This window comes from Sinocyclocheilus grahami, unplaced genomic scaffold (assembly GCF_001515645.1).
Source record: "Sinocyclocheilus grahami isolate Dianchi unplaced genomic scaffold, SAMN03320097.WGS_v1.1 scaffold187.1, whole genome shotgun sequence".
NCBI classification, from domain to species: domain Eukaryota; kingdom Metazoa; phylum Chordata; class Actinopteri; order Cypriniformes; family Cyprinidae; genus Sinocyclocheilus; species Sinocyclocheilus grahami.
In genome coordinates, this window is record NW_015505366.1 from 133,701 (window position 1) to 151,836 (window position 18,136).

At 41.6% G+C, this 18,136-nt stretch overlaps 1 protein-coding gene across 2 annotated transcripts in view; it reads left to right on the forward strand.

The window, feature by feature from the left end:
• LOC107594601 (discoidin domain-containing receptor 2-like) overlaps window positions 1-18,136 on the forward strand; it is a 47,394-nt gene that overhangs the window by 23,999 nt on the left and 5,259 nt on the right. Inside the window, exons 3-16 of one of the 2 annotated variants that reach the window (XM_016284695.1) lie at window positions 750-852; window positions 1,410-1,641; window positions 2,367-2,514; window positions 7,187-7,289; window positions 8,040-8,223; window positions 8,459-8,699; window positions 12,646-12,711; window positions 12,855-12,991; window positions 13,982-14,195; window positions 14,279-14,505; window positions 15,160-15,287; window positions 15,479-15,676; window positions 15,910-16,144; window positions 16,318-16,467. In XM_016284695.1, coding sequence (XP_016140181.1) covers window positions 750-852; window positions 1,410-1,641; window positions 2,367-2,514; window positions 7,187-7,289; window positions 8,040-8,223; window positions 8,459-8,699; window positions 12,646-12,711; window positions 12,855-12,991; window positions 13,982-14,195; window positions 14,279-14,505; window positions 15,160-15,287; window positions 15,479-15,676; window positions 15,910-16,144; window positions 16,318-16,467 — 2,366 coding nt within the window. The remainder of the gene's footprint in view (window positions 1-749; window positions 853-1,409; window positions 1,642-2,366; window positions 2,515-7,186; window positions 7,290-8,039; window positions 8,224-8,458; window positions 8,700-12,645; window positions 12,712-12,854; window positions 12,992-13,981; window positions 14,196-14,278; window positions 14,506-15,159; window positions 15,288-15,478; window positions 15,677-15,909; window positions 16,145-16,317; window positions 16,468-18,136) is intronic. The other variant, XM_016284696.1, reaches the window with a different exon arrangement.

The following is an 18,136-nucleotide window of genomic DNA, read 5'->3' on the forward strand; positions in this document are numbered from 1 at the left end:
ATATATATATAAATTTTACCATTCATCAGAAGGTGGTATGGTTTTATAAAGCCATTTATTCTTCTGTGTACACAAGAGTTCTCCAAGACCCATCTCTTCTCACAGGCCAAATTAATCAGTCAATTTTAGCAAATCTTAATTTATTCTTGTCCACCTTCTGATTTTAAATCTTTTTTTTTCAACCAAAATCATTTCAACCAGTCATCCACTGTTGATTCAAATTATTAAATTCAAAAAGTAAAATGAAAAATATAGTAATAAAAACAATATAGAGGTTTTAAATGCTGTTTTTTAAGGAAATTAACACAAATGAAAATTTTAAGAATAATTTATCTTTTTTATCATTTATAATTATGATATATTGTAATAAAAAGCAATATTTATCTGCACATATTTTTTTACTAAAACATCTTATACCTCAACCAAACCTGTTGCATTTCAGTGTTGTGTATTTCTCTAATGGAATTATGAATCAATCTATAATATGAAATATTATTTATAAAACTCAGGTGCTAACAATTTTAGTAACTATCTCTATTGTTCATGCAGACAAATAAGGGAAGTCACTGAAATGCATAGGAAATAGGGAAAAAAATGCTATATGAAAGTTAAATGTTAATATTAAGTATTGCATGCATGTTTATAAGTTGTTTAGACTTATATCTGCAAGATGGGTGATGTCACAGTGTTATTTGCAAATAAAAGTTTGTCATATAAACACTAACAACTTTTTTCTTTTTTTTTTAAAGGTGTGTGTCGGTCCCCGTTGGGAATGTCCAGAGGCCAGATCTTAGATGAAGATATTTCAGCGTCCAGTCAGTGGTCTGATTCCACAGCAGCAAAATATGGCAGGTATGAGCACACACACACACACACAGTATTTTCCAAGAGCTGTAGTGTGCAGGTTATCTTGGTGGGAGCAAACCACATCTGGGGAAATGCCTTACTAAAATGGTGTAATTATGCTTCCTCCATATATTACCTCTGCATTTTCACTGATTCTAATGGTTCCCAACACATTCTTCTTCACCAAAATGAACCATTTTAGACTAGTTTATAGACATTAATCAGGGTAGTGTCATATTTAATTTTTGACTGGTTTGAAAATGTAAAGAAATACAATGTTCAGCAGGTTGTACTGATGTTAAACAAGATACCGATTGTTCAGCTGATGTAATGTCTTTCCAAAAAAAACTTTCAGTAGACAAAAAGTCCATCAAACAGTTTTGAAAGCTGTAAGCTGTGAAAATTACAGCCTTGTTTTCGTCCATGTTAAATTCAATAGTCTATCCTGACTAAGGTCTGTGATGCAGCCCAGAGGCAAGAGACCCAGAGAGATTGCTAGAAATGAAACAGGTGTTTGCATATATTTTATTCTGTTCTGATTCTGAACTTTCTTGGCGTCTTAGGCTGGACTGTGAGGAAGGAGATGGTGCGTGGTGTCCTGAGATAGCAGGAGAACCTGAGAATATAAACGAGTTCCTGCAGATAGACCTTCGTTCTCTGCACTTCATCACTCTGGTGGGCACTCAGGGACGTCACGCGGGGGGCATTGGTAATGAATTTGCCCAGACATACAAGATCAAATACAGCCGTGATGGCAGCCGCTGGATCTCCTGGCGCAACAGGCAGGGCAAAGAGGTACACTCTGCAACACAGGTGTCTGTGCTGTCATAGAGAACTCAATATCTTGCTGCACGTGTCATCTTACTAAATTTACTTACTTTTGCAAGCTGAATAGTCGCTAATTATTCCAGAGAACACAACTTAAAAACTTGTGTCAAATTTGAATGTGATGTAGCCCAAATTATCAGTAGTGAATGTAATGTAACAGTCATACACTACATGGTCACAAAAGTATGTGGACACTCCTCAACGTGTTTGACTATTTCACTTACACTCATTACTAACAGGTGCATAAAATCAAGTGTACACACATACAATCTCTATAGACAAACCTTTTCAGGATGGGATGTAACTTTCCTGTTCCGGCATGAGTGCCTCTGTGCATAGCGAAGTCCAGAAAGAAATGGTTTACTGGATCTGGTGTGCAGATCTGAACTAAATCAAACATTTCTGGGATTAATTGGAACACCAACTGCGAGCCAGACCCCACCATCTAACAGCCTGACTTCACTTACACTTTTGTGTCTGAATGAGAGCAAATCCCAGCAAAGCTTTCCCAAAAGAGTTCCAGATTTGCAACTGTTAGAGAGGACTAAATGCGCATGATTTGAAATGAAATGCTAACTGTTCAAAAAGCACAAGTGAGTTTGCTGTTTAAGTGTCCACATACTTTTGGCAGAGTGTATGTCACAAGTGTGGAAAATCTAAATGTAAGTTTGTTTGTTTTTTCTGTTGTGAAGGTGATTGAGGGAAACAGGAATGCCTATGACATTGTGTTGAAGGACTTGGAGCCACCCATTATTGCACGTTTCGTCCGCTTCATGCCCGTCATTGATCACTCCATGAACGTTTGTATGCGTGTGGAACTGTACGGCTGTGAGTGGCTGGGTAAGTCTGGCAACTGTTGAACTAAAGTTGAGTTGAACTGAGTTCAATGCTTCAGATATTTTTTGTTTTGTCAAAATGATAGTCAAGGGAAAATCAAAGTTGCTTGGCCCCCCATGTTCATCAAAATGTCTTCTTTGATGTTCCACGGAAGAAAGAAATTCATACAGGTTAATTTTTGGATGAACTATCCCTTTAAGGATGCTGTTTAAATAAAGGCCAATGAAATCACATGACGCTATTTTCTGTCCTATGTTGACATATATCCTAATGAAACCAGTAGGTCTGCCCTCGACTAAAGATTTTTCTAGTCGATTAGTAAGCGTTCAATTTTAGCATTTTAGCATTTAGCATTAAAGTGAGCGGCCATGTAATGTAGCTACTACTTGCATGTTTCAGATGATAAGCCCTATTTGAGGTCGATGAACGAAACAAACATTTGGATGTCCGATGTGGCCTACTGTAATTACCATAATAATCTGTCTGTCACTGACTACATGACTTCACCACTTCCTGTGGAAAAGTTTTTTTTTTTTAGACTAATACAATTTTCTTCTCGTCGACTAATGGTTAGTTGACTATTAGGGGGCAGCCCTAGAAACCAGAAATCTGGGTGGTGCAACATGAGACATCTTTTTTTTTGGTCCATTTTCCCATCGGAGAACAACTGTAAATTTTACATTTTAAATCTGCTAAAAATGAATTGAGTCAGTGTGTACGAGTACACTAGCATATAGATGCCCTCAAAGATGCATGGACTAAAAGAAACACAGTTTCAGAATGTTTGTACTGTCAGGGAGAGTCCAGCCTCCTCAGGCCCAATCATCTCACACACCCGTTCACAATCACCGGAGTACTAATCAGCAGCACCTGTCACCACCTCAATCTTAAATGCACAGTCACTGCAGTCACACTTCGTCTGGTCTTGAGTTCACTACGCTACTCCTTACCTGACTCACTGAACCCGGACTCCATCCTGATACCTTCCTGTCTCTGTGCCATCCTCTTCAGCCCGATCCACCAAGGAACCCTTCATCACGTTCCATTCCATTCCATAGACTGTTGCTCTAACCCATTTGCTCTCCATCTCTCTCTCTCTCCCAGCACTTGTTAAATAAAGCTCTGTTTACTTTACATCTCCGTCCCTGGTCTCCTTCTGTACTGTGACAGAAGACCAGACCACAACTTACCCACTTTATGGAGCCACAACCACCGAACCCCCCATCACTGGAGGATTTAATCCACGCCATCCGTACAGCCGTTGGGAAAGCCGTTGGGTCGTGGGAAGATCCAACTATGCTCCCCCACCATCACGCTCCGCATAGGGTGCCTTCATGAGGAAACCATCTCGTTTCTGGTGCTGGAGAATTCCACAGCGGGAATCATCCTGGGGCGCCCCTGGTTAGCCCAACACGCACCCATCATTAACTGGAGCACCACCGAAGTTATTCACTGGAGTGAGTACTGTCAGCAGCACTGTATGTCCCAAGTTCTTCCCCTGTCACCTGGTTTCCTCCCTGTCTGTGCCACCTCCATCGAGAGCCCCGAACCCACGGAACCACACAGCATTCCCTGGGAATACCGGGCGTTCCAGGATGTGTTCAGCAAGCGGGCCGCGACGAAACTACCACCTCATCGGCCGTGGGACTGTGCCATAGATTTGCTGCCTGGAGCTCAACTCCCTAAGGGTAGGGTGTACCCTTTGTCCACCCCGGAGCAAGGAGCAATGGAGGAGTATATTAAGGAGGCTCTCCAGCAAGGCTTCATCCGGCCCTCCACCTCACCGGCCGCTTAAAGTTTCTTCTTTGTGGGCAAGAAGGACGGAGGCTTGCGGCCCTTTATTGATTATCGGACCCTCAACTCACAAACCGTCAAGTATCCATATCCCCTTCCACTGGTGCCGGCCATCCTCGAGGAACTTCGGGGAGCTCGTATCTTCTCCAAGCTGGACCTGCGAAGCACCTATAACCTCGTTCGTATCCGACATGGTGACGAGTGGAAGACCGCCTTCATCACGCCCACCGGACACTATGAATACTGCGTTATGCCGTATGGCCTATCCAACTCACCTTCCATATTCCAGGGATTCATGAACGAGGTGCTCCGGGAATTCTTCCATCATTCTGTGATCGTGTATATCGACGACATCCTGATTTACTCCCGGAACCTGGCCGAACATCACCACCACGTGAAGCAGGTCCTTCAACAACTGAGAAAATACCACCTCTATCTCAAGCTGGAGAAGTGCGAGTTCCACCTTACCACCGTCAAGTTCCTCGGCTATGTCATCAGCCCTCAGGGCATCCAGATGGATGACAAAAAAGTCCAAGCCATTCACCACTGGCCACAACCCAAGACCGTTAAGGAACTCCAACGCTTTCTAGGACTCTCACATTTCTACCGCCGTTTCATCCACCATTTCAGTCAGCACACAGCCGCCCTCACGTCTATGCTCCGTAATAAGCCCAAGTCTCTGTCCTGGACGCCCACAGCCCTCCAGAGCTTCGAAGACTTGAAGGAAGCCTTCTGCACCGCTCCTACCCTTGCGCTGCCCGATCCTCAGAAACCATTTTTCGTGGAAGTAGTAACGGGTAATACCCCCGGAGACCATTCTCCCTCCAGTCCTCATTGTGGGTCCCATTCAATGGACGCTCGACGAGGAGATCCGCCAGGCCACCCACTCCGAACCTGCTCCGCCGGGAGGTTATGTCCCATCCACTCTCCACAATACCCTTCTGGACTCACTGCATTCCTCCCGGGCTCTGGACATCCAGGCAGCCAGCAAACCCTCTCGCTCCTCGAATCCCGCTATTGGTGGCCCTCTATGGTGCAAGAAGTCCGGCTTTTTGTCCAAGGATGCTCAGTCTGTGCCATCACCAAATCTCCCCGTCACCTACCTCAAGGCAAACTGGTACCCCTTCCCATACCTCACCGACCCTAGTCCCACATCGGAGTCGACTTTGTCACCGATCTCCCTGAGTCCGAATCCCATACATGTATTCTCGTGGTTGTCGACCGATTCTCAAAAGGATGTAAACTTCTCCCCCTCAGAAAATTACCCACGGCCATGGAAACCGCTACACAGTTACTCCACCAAGTCTTTCGCAACTTTGGCATCCCGGAGGATATCGTCTCCGATCGTGGGCCTCAGTTCATCTCCCAGGTCTGGAGGGCCTTCTTCCATCTCCTGGGTGTATATCAGTAAGCCTCACCTCCGGATATCACCCACAGTCAAACGGCCAGACTGAGCGCAAAATCCAAGAGATTGGGAGATACCTCCGTAGCTATTGCCACCAGAACCAGAACCACTGGAGCCTCTACCTTTCCTGCGACGAGTACGCACAAAACTCCCTTCGACAGCAAACCACCGGCCTCACCCTGTTTCAGTGCCTACTCGGTTACCAACCTCCCCTATTCCCGTGGACGGGAAATCCCTCAGACGTTCCAGCGGGGGATGACTGGTTCCGAGAGAGCGAGAGGGTCTGAGACTCAGCACATGTCCATCTCCAGCAGGCAGTTCGGAGACACCAAGCGCAGGCCAATGTTCACCGCCACCCTACTCCACAATACCAGCCGGGAGATAGGGTGTGGTTATCCACACGGGACATTCGTCTCCTTCGGGAGCCGCCCGTGGGGGGGGAGGGGTACTGTCAGGGAGAGTCCAGCCTCGTCAGGCCCAATCATCTCACACCCCCGTTCACAATCACCGGAGTACTAATCAGCCGCACCTGTCACCACCTCATCAGCACCAGCTTAAATGCACAGTCACTGCAGTCACACTTCGTCTGGTCTTGAGTTCACTACGCTACTCCTTACCTGACTCACTGAACCCGGACTCCATCCTGATACCTTCCTGTCTCTGTGCCATCCTCTTCAGCCCGATCCACCAAGGAACCCTTCATCACGTGAGCCCGATCCCTTCCATTCCATAGACTGTTGCTCTAACCCATTGCTCTCCATCTCTCTCTCTCGCCCAGCACCTGTTCAATAAAGCTCTGTTTACTTTACCTCTCCGTCCCTGGTCTCCTTCTGTACTGTGACAACTATTTCATGAGATCTTTGACAAATCTCAAAGATCCCTTTGTTACATGATTGTCACATTCAGTATGAATTATTCAGCTTTATTGAAATGTTGAGCGAGATACATTTGTTGTTCTATCAGCGTCTAAAATGAGCTGCTGATAAACGCTGATCATTTTGATATAATATTTTGATATAATTTGATATATTATTAATATAATGTTATTCGTTTTGATATAATATTCATCATATCAGATCAGATCACAGTTGTTGGAACTTTAGTGGTCAATTATCAGAATGTAAACCAATGGAATTTATGTTTGCACAAAAGTTACATTATTTTATAGTATATGTATTAATATGTTATTTTTTATTTATACTCAGGCCAGTTAAATGACAAACAAATCACAAAATGTCTCACAACATTTTCATTTTAGCTACTATATTTAATTATATTTATGGGGACATAATTGCAGTGATATGTTAAATGCTATTATGGAAAGTGTAAATGCAGATGAGATTTTCAGTATTTTATTTAACGACAGATTCAATGTCCTTCAGTGGGATTCAGCATTATCATAGCGCAGGACCTCCTTTAACAGTTCAGTTATTGAAAACCTGACAAAAAAAAAATTTCTCCTGTGTCTGTTTCTAGATGGCTTGGTTTCATATAATAGTCCACTTGGCCAGCAGATGACTCTCAATGGACAGTATATTTATCTCAATGACTCCGTGTATGATGGAGCCATGAGTTACAGGTCAGTACACTTTTCAGTAGCTTGAGCGTAATGAGGAAGATACAGAGTACACCCACAATAGTATCCTTACACCAATCCAAGTTTGAGTGTGTAGTAAAAATGATGACTGATTCAGAGTTAGTATTGTTTGAACTGACCATGCAGTTTACCTGATGCCTTGCAAATGGAAAAATTGATCCCAGATCAGTTTCACAAAACGCACAGGCTAACTGTAGCCAGTCTGTTATTGCCTTGTTGCTATGATGACAGGCGCCAGGAGGGGAAAGAGTCACAGTGGTTTCACAATGTTCACAGGAGAATTTGACTCATTGCTTCCTGAACAATACCTTCCATGACACAGTGCAAAGCATGTTTGCTTTCTTGACAGAGCTGCCAGAAAACCGCAAAGTAGAAATCCACACATTCATAGTCATTAAACTATCACAAGAGAGACCAGTGTCATTGCTGGGAAAAATTAAGATAAAGGCTTATATAGTGCCGTCATCTAGTGGTCATTTGGTATAAACAGATCACAAAGTTTTAAGTAGTCAGGCTATTTAATAATGCACTCTGAGAGACTTGATAATAAAAACAATCAATCATTTTTTGTATTTTTATTTATAATGTTTTATTTTACTTATGCATCCTTATTATTAGTGCATCCTTGCTGAATAAAAGTATTAATTTCTTAAAAATAAATATTTTACTGTCCCCAAACTTTTGAAGTTATATATCCAAAAATATGTATTCTGGCTCTATTTTCCCCTACAGTATGACAGAAGGACTTGGACAACTGACGGATGGCATGTGTGGCCTCGATGACTTCACACACAGTCATGTCTACAATGTATGGCCTGGTTATGACTATGTTGGCTGGACCAACGAGAGCTTTCCCAACGGTTATGTTGAGATCATATTTGAGTTTGACCGCACCCGCAACTTCACCACCATGAAGGTAGAAATGTCTGTCATGTCCTACACCACTAACTCTCCTCTTCAATCATATAAACTTTCTAGGAAAGCAAGTTTACGGGTGTGTTGTTAAAAGTGCAGTCTAATTGCTGGAACTACATGATTAAGTGTTTGAAAATTGTTGGGTCATTTAAAGGTTTAAATTACCAAACTCTCCCTAATTTACACCCATCATAATGCTTTGTATTCTCTCTCCCTTTTAATCTCAAATGATTCAGGTGCACTGCAACAACATGTTCTCCCAAAGGGTAAAGACCTTTCAGAAGGTGGTGTGTTATTTCCGCTCAGAGTCGGACTGGGAAGCTACACCCATATCATTCAGCCCCGTGATGGATGATGTCAATCCCAGTGCCCGCTTTGTCACCGTCTCACTCTACAATCACATGGCCAGTGCTATTAAGTGCCAGTACTACTTTTCTGACATCTGGATGATGTTCAGTGAAATCACCTTCCAGTCAGGTTAGTAAATGGCCATGCAAAGACATCAACTCTGTCCAAATTGTTGTATAATGGGACACTCATCTGTAACGGCTGGACAAATCAGACATATTATTATTTGTTGTATTTAACAAATAATCCAACAGACCCCTCGCCCAGTAACTAGACTGGGTGCTGGGATGTTTGTGAACAACCCCCAGGCCACTGGTTACCATGGCAGCAAGAACACTATAGCCAGATAAGATAGCTTTAGTGACCCAAAGGAATTGACCCTTCGCAGGGAGTTTGATTGACAGGCAATCTGACCAATCATTATAATGGGACACTCATCTGTAACGGCTGGACAAATCAGACATATTATTATTTGTTGTATTTAACAAATAATCCAACAGACCCCTCGCCCAGTAACTAGACTGGGTGCTGGGATGTCTGTGAACAACCCCCAGGCCACTGGTTACCATGGCAGCAAGAACACTATAGCCAGATAAGATAGCTTTAGTGACCCAAAGGAATTGACCCTTCGCAGGGAGTTTGATTGACAGGCAATCTGACCAATCATATCAGCTGCAGGTGATGCTCTTTCATCCATGCCGAGATGTCCGTCAGGCAGTCTGAGATCCGAGCAGGTACCGTTGAATCATCTGGTTGAAATGAGAGGTAGAGCTGCGTGTCATCAGCATGTCATCAGCATTCATGATAGGAAAAACCATGCACTTATGTGTGTATATAGAGAAGAGGAGGGGCCCAAGAACTGATCCTTGAGGAACCCCAGTGACCAGTTGATGTGATTTGGATACCTCTCCCCCCTAAGCCACCCTGAAGGACCTACCTGTGAGGTAAGACTCAAGCCAGTGGTGTGCTTTTCCGGTGATGCTCAGCGATGAGAGGGTGGACAGAAGGATTTGATGATTAACAGTGTCGAACGCAGCAGATTGATCTAGAAGAAAGAGAACTGAAGATTTGGACTCAGCTCTTGCACTTCGTAGCACTTCAGTGACTGACAGCAAGGCGGTTTCAGTTGAATGTCCACTTTTTAAATCCAGATTGGTTATTGTCCAGCTGGTTGTTTTGTGAGAGGAAGGAAGACACTTGGTTGAAAACAATGTGTTCAAGTGATTTTGCTATGAAAGGGAGTAGAGACACAGGCCTGTAGCTTTCAACAAGTGAGGTGTCTAGTGTAGGTTTTTTAAGCAGTGGGGTTACCTGAGCCTGCTTGAATGCGGTGGGAAAAATACCTGAGAGAAGAAATGTGTTGATGATGTCTGTGAGTGAAGGTAGAAGTGCAGGGTAACTAGCTTGTAGGAGATGTGTCTAGAGGACAGGTGATAGGGTGGCTGGAGAGAATAAATTTAGAGACTTCATCTTCTGTAAGAGGAGAGAAGATGGTAAGCTGTGTGAGTGTTTGCTGTGGGTTCCTGGCTGAATCGAGCCAAGAACTGACTGCTGATGGATGTGGTTTTGTTTGTGAAGTAATTAGTAAAATTGTCAGCAGTTAAAGAGGTGGTGGGAGGTGACGGAGGGGTACAAAGGAGAGTATTGAATGTTTTGAAGAGTTTGCGTGTGTCTGAAGCGCTGTTGATCTTGTTATGGAAGGTTTTGGCAGTGTGAACTTTGGTGGAAAATGAAGATAGCAGTGACTGATACCCGCTGAGATCAGCTGAATCTTTTGATTTTCGCCATTTTCTCACCGCTTCTGCCCTGAGTTTAGTCCAATGCTTGTGGTGGACATCGGTTAACCAGGGGTTGGAGGGAGTGAACTATGAGAATGGAACAATGAGATGGCAACAGCATCATCTTCTCCTTGGCCCACACCCTCGAGGGAAGAAACAGGACAGATACAAGGACCGTGACAGAATGGAGCAACAGAAGAAAATCACCAGTCTTCAGGAGGCTCGCCACCAGACAGGGCTTGGAAAGAGAACTGTTTCACACAAAATCACTGTTAAAAACAACCTACGTGGAACATAAAGAAAGAGAAACGCTAGAGCCAAGGCCTTAGAATGCCATCTGCATGCAGCCAGGGCTGAAGTCCAAAACTTGACATTAAAGATGAGCCTGACATGGTCCAGAAAGATCTGAAACAGACCTACAGACTGTAAATGGACTCACCAAGTAACAGACACCGTGCTGCACATCACACAGTCAGCAGTGCAAACATCTTTACCCCTGTACACAAATACAAACAGCACCTGGAGTGACACTCAAAGACCTCATCCGAATGGCCAGAAACATCCCTGCATTCACACCAGAACTTGCAGGAGACCATGACATCCACGCCTACCTGTTAGACATTGACTTTCGCCTGCAGTCTTTGGCCAGTGTGAATCACCAGGATGGACTTTATCTGCTCTGGATTACCTCCAGCCCAGAGGTGCAACGCATCCTGGCTCAACAGCCAGGAAACATCCAATCAGACTACCAGCAGCTAAATTAAGCCATCATAGCAGAATTCTCAGATCCCAAACAGGGCCGGCATTAAACTCTTCAAGTTTGTTGTTCAGTCAACAGCTCGGAAGCAGCCAGACAGCACCAGTTAGAACTAGTCCACACACCCAAAGGTGAAAGCACCACCTGACACAACTCCGCCGCAAGAGCAAAGTGACACAGCAAACTTTAGACTTCTGGTGACTGAGAGTAGAACAGGGCGAACAACCACCTGCTGCCCTCCTGCCACCATCAGTGTGAATCCCTCTTCATCCTACTAAATCTCGATAACCATCCCCCAAGATCCCTGGAACTACCTGCCCTGTCATAAGTAAGAGTCCAACCCGGCTGTTCCAAAGTGCGGGTACCACGGATAGCCTACTGGCTAACAACACATACAAACAACCATCTGCCCCAGACCAGCTCACTTCAGGATGACAGGTGACACTGCCTTAAAACCTGCTGCACAAGCTTGAGGACCTGCACCTTGCTACAGCCTACATAACCACAGCATACCACCTCACAGCATCTACCACAGCACCACAGTCACTCCTGGATGCACTAAATGCCAGAGAGCCACCACGGCCTTCAAGCATTGTGTGCCAGAGGAGTGTCTGATTTTCCTGCTTATTTTCCATTGCTCGCCGTTTTCTACAGGTCAAACTGCTGGGATGTCTGTCCAAAAATTTCACCTTTTTCATTGGTCAAGCTAAACACAGAAGTTAAAAAAACTCACTTCTGTGACCCTCTTACACTTACTGCTCTTGTTCTCTTGCCTTTTGGACCATCCAGTCCAACCACAGTGCCGTGGGACTTCCCCCACTCCCCTGACCACCACCAAATCAGAATAACATCTTTGGAGTTTGTCACTCTTCAGCCCGCAAGAACTCGATTGCAACGCCATCAAACTGTTGAACCAGCAACACTTTCATCTGAGACTGCATCCGGACGCTCAATCAATGGCCAAGGCAATGCAAGTATCGTATATTTAATCAAACGAAACAGAGGTTTAGTATAAGCGTTAGACCCATTTGTTACAAAGGTGCTGGTGGTTCGGCTCAGGTGGTTAACTGACTCCTTTTCCATAGCCTCATTCTCTGGTTTCTATAACCGTTTTATTCATTCACTTTTGCTCCCCTGCGTTAAGTGCGTGTATATGTTTGTTAGACTCGTTATGTGTTAGTGTTAAGTTAATAAAAATGTTGTGCACAATTACACAAGTTTTTGGTTCTGTCACTGCTTGTAAACAAAGTCAGTTTAACGAGCCAGTCTTGCTACATGCTCTAATGTATTAGTACTGTAAGAAAGTTATTTCCTGTGGCCAGAAAAACAACATTTCTTAGAGTTGATATGACATTACATTGCATGTTCGCTAGACGAACAGATTAGTTGATGGTAATATTTACTCTGCTATAGTTACTTCTGGCAGCTGATATAAATAATTGTAATTAATTATAATTTATTGTAATTATTTATATACATATCCCTTTTGAGCTAATTTGCTACACATCATATAATGACTGTTCTGACTCCTTAATTTCAGATACAGCCATGTACAACACAACCCTGTCTCCCCCCAAAACTGGTACTCCTACCAGCAATCAGCCAGGTCAGATTTTCCACTGCTCCTGAATCAGTCATATGTTGAGAACCAGCAGTTTCTGTGTTATAATCCATCTGAATAAACTTCAGTCATCTTTTCTGAAGTGTCATTTCATCAACAGGTTATCTTTCTCTTTATCCCCTTCTTAGGGGATGACCCCACCCACAAAGTAGATGACAGCAACACTCGGATCCTGATTGGCTGTTTGGTTGCCATCATCTTCATTTTAGTAGCCATTATTGTTATTATACTATGGAGACAAGTGTGGCAGAAGATGCTTGAGAAGGTGAGATACACTTAAATATGATCATGTATATTCTTCTATGTATTCAGAATCTGTCAGGCAGAAGCTTACATAGCTTTAAAATGTTTAACATTTTTGAGCTTTTTCAACCAAATTAATAGATTTATTTAGCAAAGTCTCAATAAATTGATCGAAAGTGACAGTGAAGATATTTATAATGTTGCAAAATATTTCTATTTCAAATAAATGCTTTTCTTTTGAACTTTCTATTCTTTAAAGAATGCTGAAAAAAATAATCATGGTTTTCACAAAAATATTAAGCAGCACAACTGTTTTCAAAATTGATAATAATATGAAATGTTTCTTGAGCACCAAATCAGTGTATTAGAATGATTTCTGATGGATCATGTGACCCTGACGGGTAGCATAATGCCTTCTGAAAAAATCAGCTTTTCCATCACAGAAATAAATTACATTTTAAGATAAATTAAAATAGAAAATAGTTATTTTAAAATGTAATACACACATACTGGTAAAAAATGTATAGCCTGAGTGCACTGTAAGTCACTTTGAATAAAAGTGTCTGCTAAATGCATAAATTATTATTAATTATTATTAAATTATTAATGTTAAACAATATTACTATATTACAATATTACTTTTATTGTATTTTTGATCAAATAAATGGAGCCTTGATGAGCATAAGAGACTTCTTTCAAATGCATTAAAAAAAGTTTTAGTTATGTCCAATTATATGTACAGTTATGTCTTTGTTCCCACATGACCTACTTGCATAAAACATTCATTCTGCACCAGAACTTAACATATAAAACCAGTATGATTATGACAAGCTTTTATTGTAGTCTTACTGCATGACCCCTAAACAGTGTGATGCTATTTTTGTAGTGTTCATATGAATGGGAAAAAAAAGTGGATTGTGAATATGATTTCATAGATGCATAATACAACAAACTACTAGTTTATATTTTAGCCTTTTTTTTAGCCTTCCTTACAAATCATCCTTCATTTCAGGTGTCTCGGAGGATGCTGGATGATGAACTTACTGCTAGTTTGTCAATACAGAGTGAGACCTTCACCTATAACAACAACAGCCCCTCTTCAGTGCCCAGTGAACAGGAGTCTAGCTCCACTTATGAGCGTATCTTCCCTCTGGGACCCGACTACCAAGAGCCCTCTTGCCTGGTTCGCAAACTGCCAGAGTTTTCCCAGACCTCAGAGGATACCGGTGAGCTCCAGAAGCGGTGTATGGAATATATATGCAATATCATATATACATATTCATGTATATTTATGTTTACTTTTCTGCAGCTTCAACAAATACATCGTCCAAGTCCCCTCCAGTCAGTGTACAAGAGGGGGTCCCACATTATGCCGAGGCAGACATTGTCAACCTGCAGGGTGTAACTGGGGGCAATACCTACGCAGTGCCCGCCCTCACCATGGACCTGCTGTCAGGAAAGGATGTCGCTGTGGAAGAATTTCCTCGTAAACTGCTTACCTTTAAAGAAAAGTTGGGAGAAGGGCAGTTTGGAGAGGTCTGTTCTCAAATAACAAATAACAGTCTCCATTTATGAAAAATGTCCTGTTTTCTTCTGTATCTACTGTTCTAATTTTTTTTATATTATTTATTCCTGTGATGGTCATAGCTGAATTTTCAGCAGCCATTACTCCAGTTTTCAGTGTCATATGATCTTTCAGAAATCATTCTAATATGATGATGATTTGGTGCTCAAGAAACATTTATTACTCTTACCCCCGGTTTCACAGACAAGGCTTAAGCCTAGTCCTGGACTAAAATGTAAATCTGAGCTGTTTCAACTGAAAGAAACTTGCACTGACTGATCTTAAAACATGTCAGTGCCTTTGTTTTGTCTTAAGATGCACACCAGTAATGCTTTTTTCTAAGGCATGTTTATAAAAATTACTTAAATGTCCTAATTTAATACTTAGGCTAAGCCCTGTCTATGTAACCGGGCCTTATTGTTCAAAACAGTTGAGCTGCAACATTATAAATGTCTTTACTGTCACCTTTGATTAATGTAATGTGTCCTTGCTGAATAAAAGTATTAATTTCTTTAAAAAAACATACTGACCCCGAACTTTTGAATATAGTATTTTCATTGATTTTAAAGCAAATATTTAAATGATATCTGAATATGCTATAAATGGCTGTTTTCACGTGTTGCTAGGTGCATTTGTGTGAAGCAGAAGGCATGCAAGATTTCATGGATGAGGACTTCTCCTTCGATGTCATTGAAAACCAAACAGTGCTTGTAGCTGTTAAAATGCTTCGAACGGATGCAAATAAAAACGCCAGGTTTGCAAGCCCAAATGTCATAATCATGGCTTCCATAACTGAAACTGCGTCCTAAAGAACATCAAATGCATGCTTTTGCTTTAACACTCATGAATATTCGTTATTCATACATTCGTCCTTTTTCTGTAACCTCACATAATAAACATGCCTAAGCCAAATTGCCATAGCTCCTTTTTTCCAATACTTTACAGGAATGATTTCTTGAAGGAGATAAAGATCATGTCACGATTGAAAGACCCCAACATCATCAGGCTGCTGGCGGTGTGTATGAGCTCTGACCCTCTGTGTATGATCACCGAGTACATGGAGAATGGAGACCTTAATCAGTTCCTGTCTCGCCATGAGCCCGAGGGCATGATCGCTCTCCTCAGCAATGCTCCCACAGTCAGGTAGATACCAAACGTTTTCAAACATTTACATTCAAGTATAGCAATGGAAATTGGAAGTGCAATTACAATGGTCTACTGTGACTTTAAAGATGGACACATTATTACAAAGGAAGTGTATGGAATTGCAGAAATATGATGAATCAGCAAGCAACATCTCATTGTTAAACACAATTTTTAGGTAATGATCTTAAGCACACAAGGTTATGACTCACATTCTGTTTTTACTGTTTCAGTTACAGTAACCTACACCACATGGCCACACAGATTGCTTCAGGCATGAAGTATCTATCATCACTCAACTTTGTGCATCGAGACTTGGCCACCCGCAACTGCCTAGTAGGGAAAAACTACACCATCAAGATTGCAGACTTCGGAATGAGTAGGAACCTGTATAGCGGAGACTACTACCGTATCCAGGGCAGAGCGGTGCTGCCTATCCGCTGGATGTCCTGGGAGAGCATTCTTCTGGTCAGACACACACACACACATTCTAGAAAAACAATAAATCGTACTCTCAAAAGTCTTCACAATTTTTGTGTTTTTTGGCTTCAGATAAATCACTAGTGACTTATTTTTCTGTAGGTAAAAACAGATTCTATGTCTATAAAAGTCTGAAACAGGATGATTTTTGTCCTCTACAGGGAAAATTCACCACATCCAGTGATGTGTGGGCTTTTGGCGTGACCCTTTGGGAGATGCTTACCTTCTGCAAAGAGCAGCCTTACTCACAGCTATCTGATGAGCAGGTCATTGAAAACACAGGAGAGTTCTTTCGGGATCAAAGGAGACAGGTACTAGTACGCTTATCTGCTTTTGTAGAGATCTGATTAAACTGATCCTATTTATCAATTCATTTATCCATAAAGGTTCTTTATTGATATGTATGGTTCTATGAAGAACCTTTAACATCCATTGAACCTTTTCATTACTTTTAAAAGGTTCTTGATAGTAGAAAAAAGGTCTTTAGATTTTTTTTATGTTTTTCACACTAAGAAAAAAAATGTCTTTCTTGCGTTCAAAAACGGGGTACAACTTTTGGGTTGGGGGTGGAATCGGAATTGAGGGTGGAACCACATTGGTTTCCGTGCAGTTTGCCAAAAATCAACAATATGAAAAATACAAATGAAAAACACAGAATATATATAAAAACAGAAAACCTCTATTGTAGCTTGGTGGACACTAAAACGGTAAAATATGTGAGAACTATAATAATTCCCATTTATTTTTATTGTGTAATTTCCATTGTGTCAGGGGTCACTTTGACCCACATATTATTATAATATTGACACAAAAAATAAAGAAAAAAATTAAATTAAATAAAACTGAGATGTGAATAGCTACAAGTATAAATAGTATCTAACATTATTTTTACTATTTGTAGTATTTATTGCTATTTGTACTTATTCTGCCTGTTTGTTGTCTTTTTCTGAAAACCTTGTTAGGGTAAAATAGTTTTTTTTATGTTTTTCAGTGCTGTAACAGTCTAGTAATTTAGATCCAAATATAACCTTTAAAAGATTTTTTGACTGTGAAACTCAACTTGATAAACAAAAATTTCCTTGGATGATTCAGATGAAGAGTCTCAATTACAAGTGAACTTTGAGCCTTAAATTTCAGAAGTCCTCATGTATTTCATATTTTAGTGTTTGACCAGCTACAATAAAGGTTGTCTGTCTTTTCTACAAAATGTTGATTTTTGGAAAATTGCATGTAAACCAACGGGGGGTCAATATGCACAAAAGCCATAATACAATTTGTACGACTTTTACTAAACACATCTATGTGTGAACCTTTGCATGCACATTCATGACCCTAAATGAGAAATATTCACATAGTTTCAATAAGAAATAAATAGTTCAACCAGTTTGAAATAGTTTGAAAATCGAGTATGGGTCAAACTGACCCCAACACAGCAGATGGGGTTTTAAAGGTCCCATATTATCAAAACTGAAATTTCCTGGCTTTTTTCATGATAATTGAGGTCTAGGTGCTATGTAACTACCATATAAGTTTCAAAACAGTCAATCCACAATCAAATGCACACAGCCTGCATAAAGTAGCTGTCATTTTTCACGAACCGTTGTGACTTCCGTAAAAAGGTGACGTCAGAACTACTCAGTCAGCGCCTTCAGTCACCACCCCGAGCACTGCCCACAGTCCCACTCTCCTTTTGCCAAACCCCCAGACAACATCGCGTCCATGCCATTGCTGAGCAACAACAACATGGAAACATGTCGAGAAAACGCTGTTCAGTCTGGATGTCAGGAAACTACATCATTGCACAGTAGGGCTGTGACAGTCGCCATGACAACCGCATCAACACCGGCGGTAGTGCACGTGACGTCACACACTCTATAACAAGCATAATACAAAGTTTTGTATAGAAGTATAATAATAGTAACAGTTGCAAATTGTTTTATTTAGACTGTAAGTCTATGCTAATTCACAAATTACCTCAAA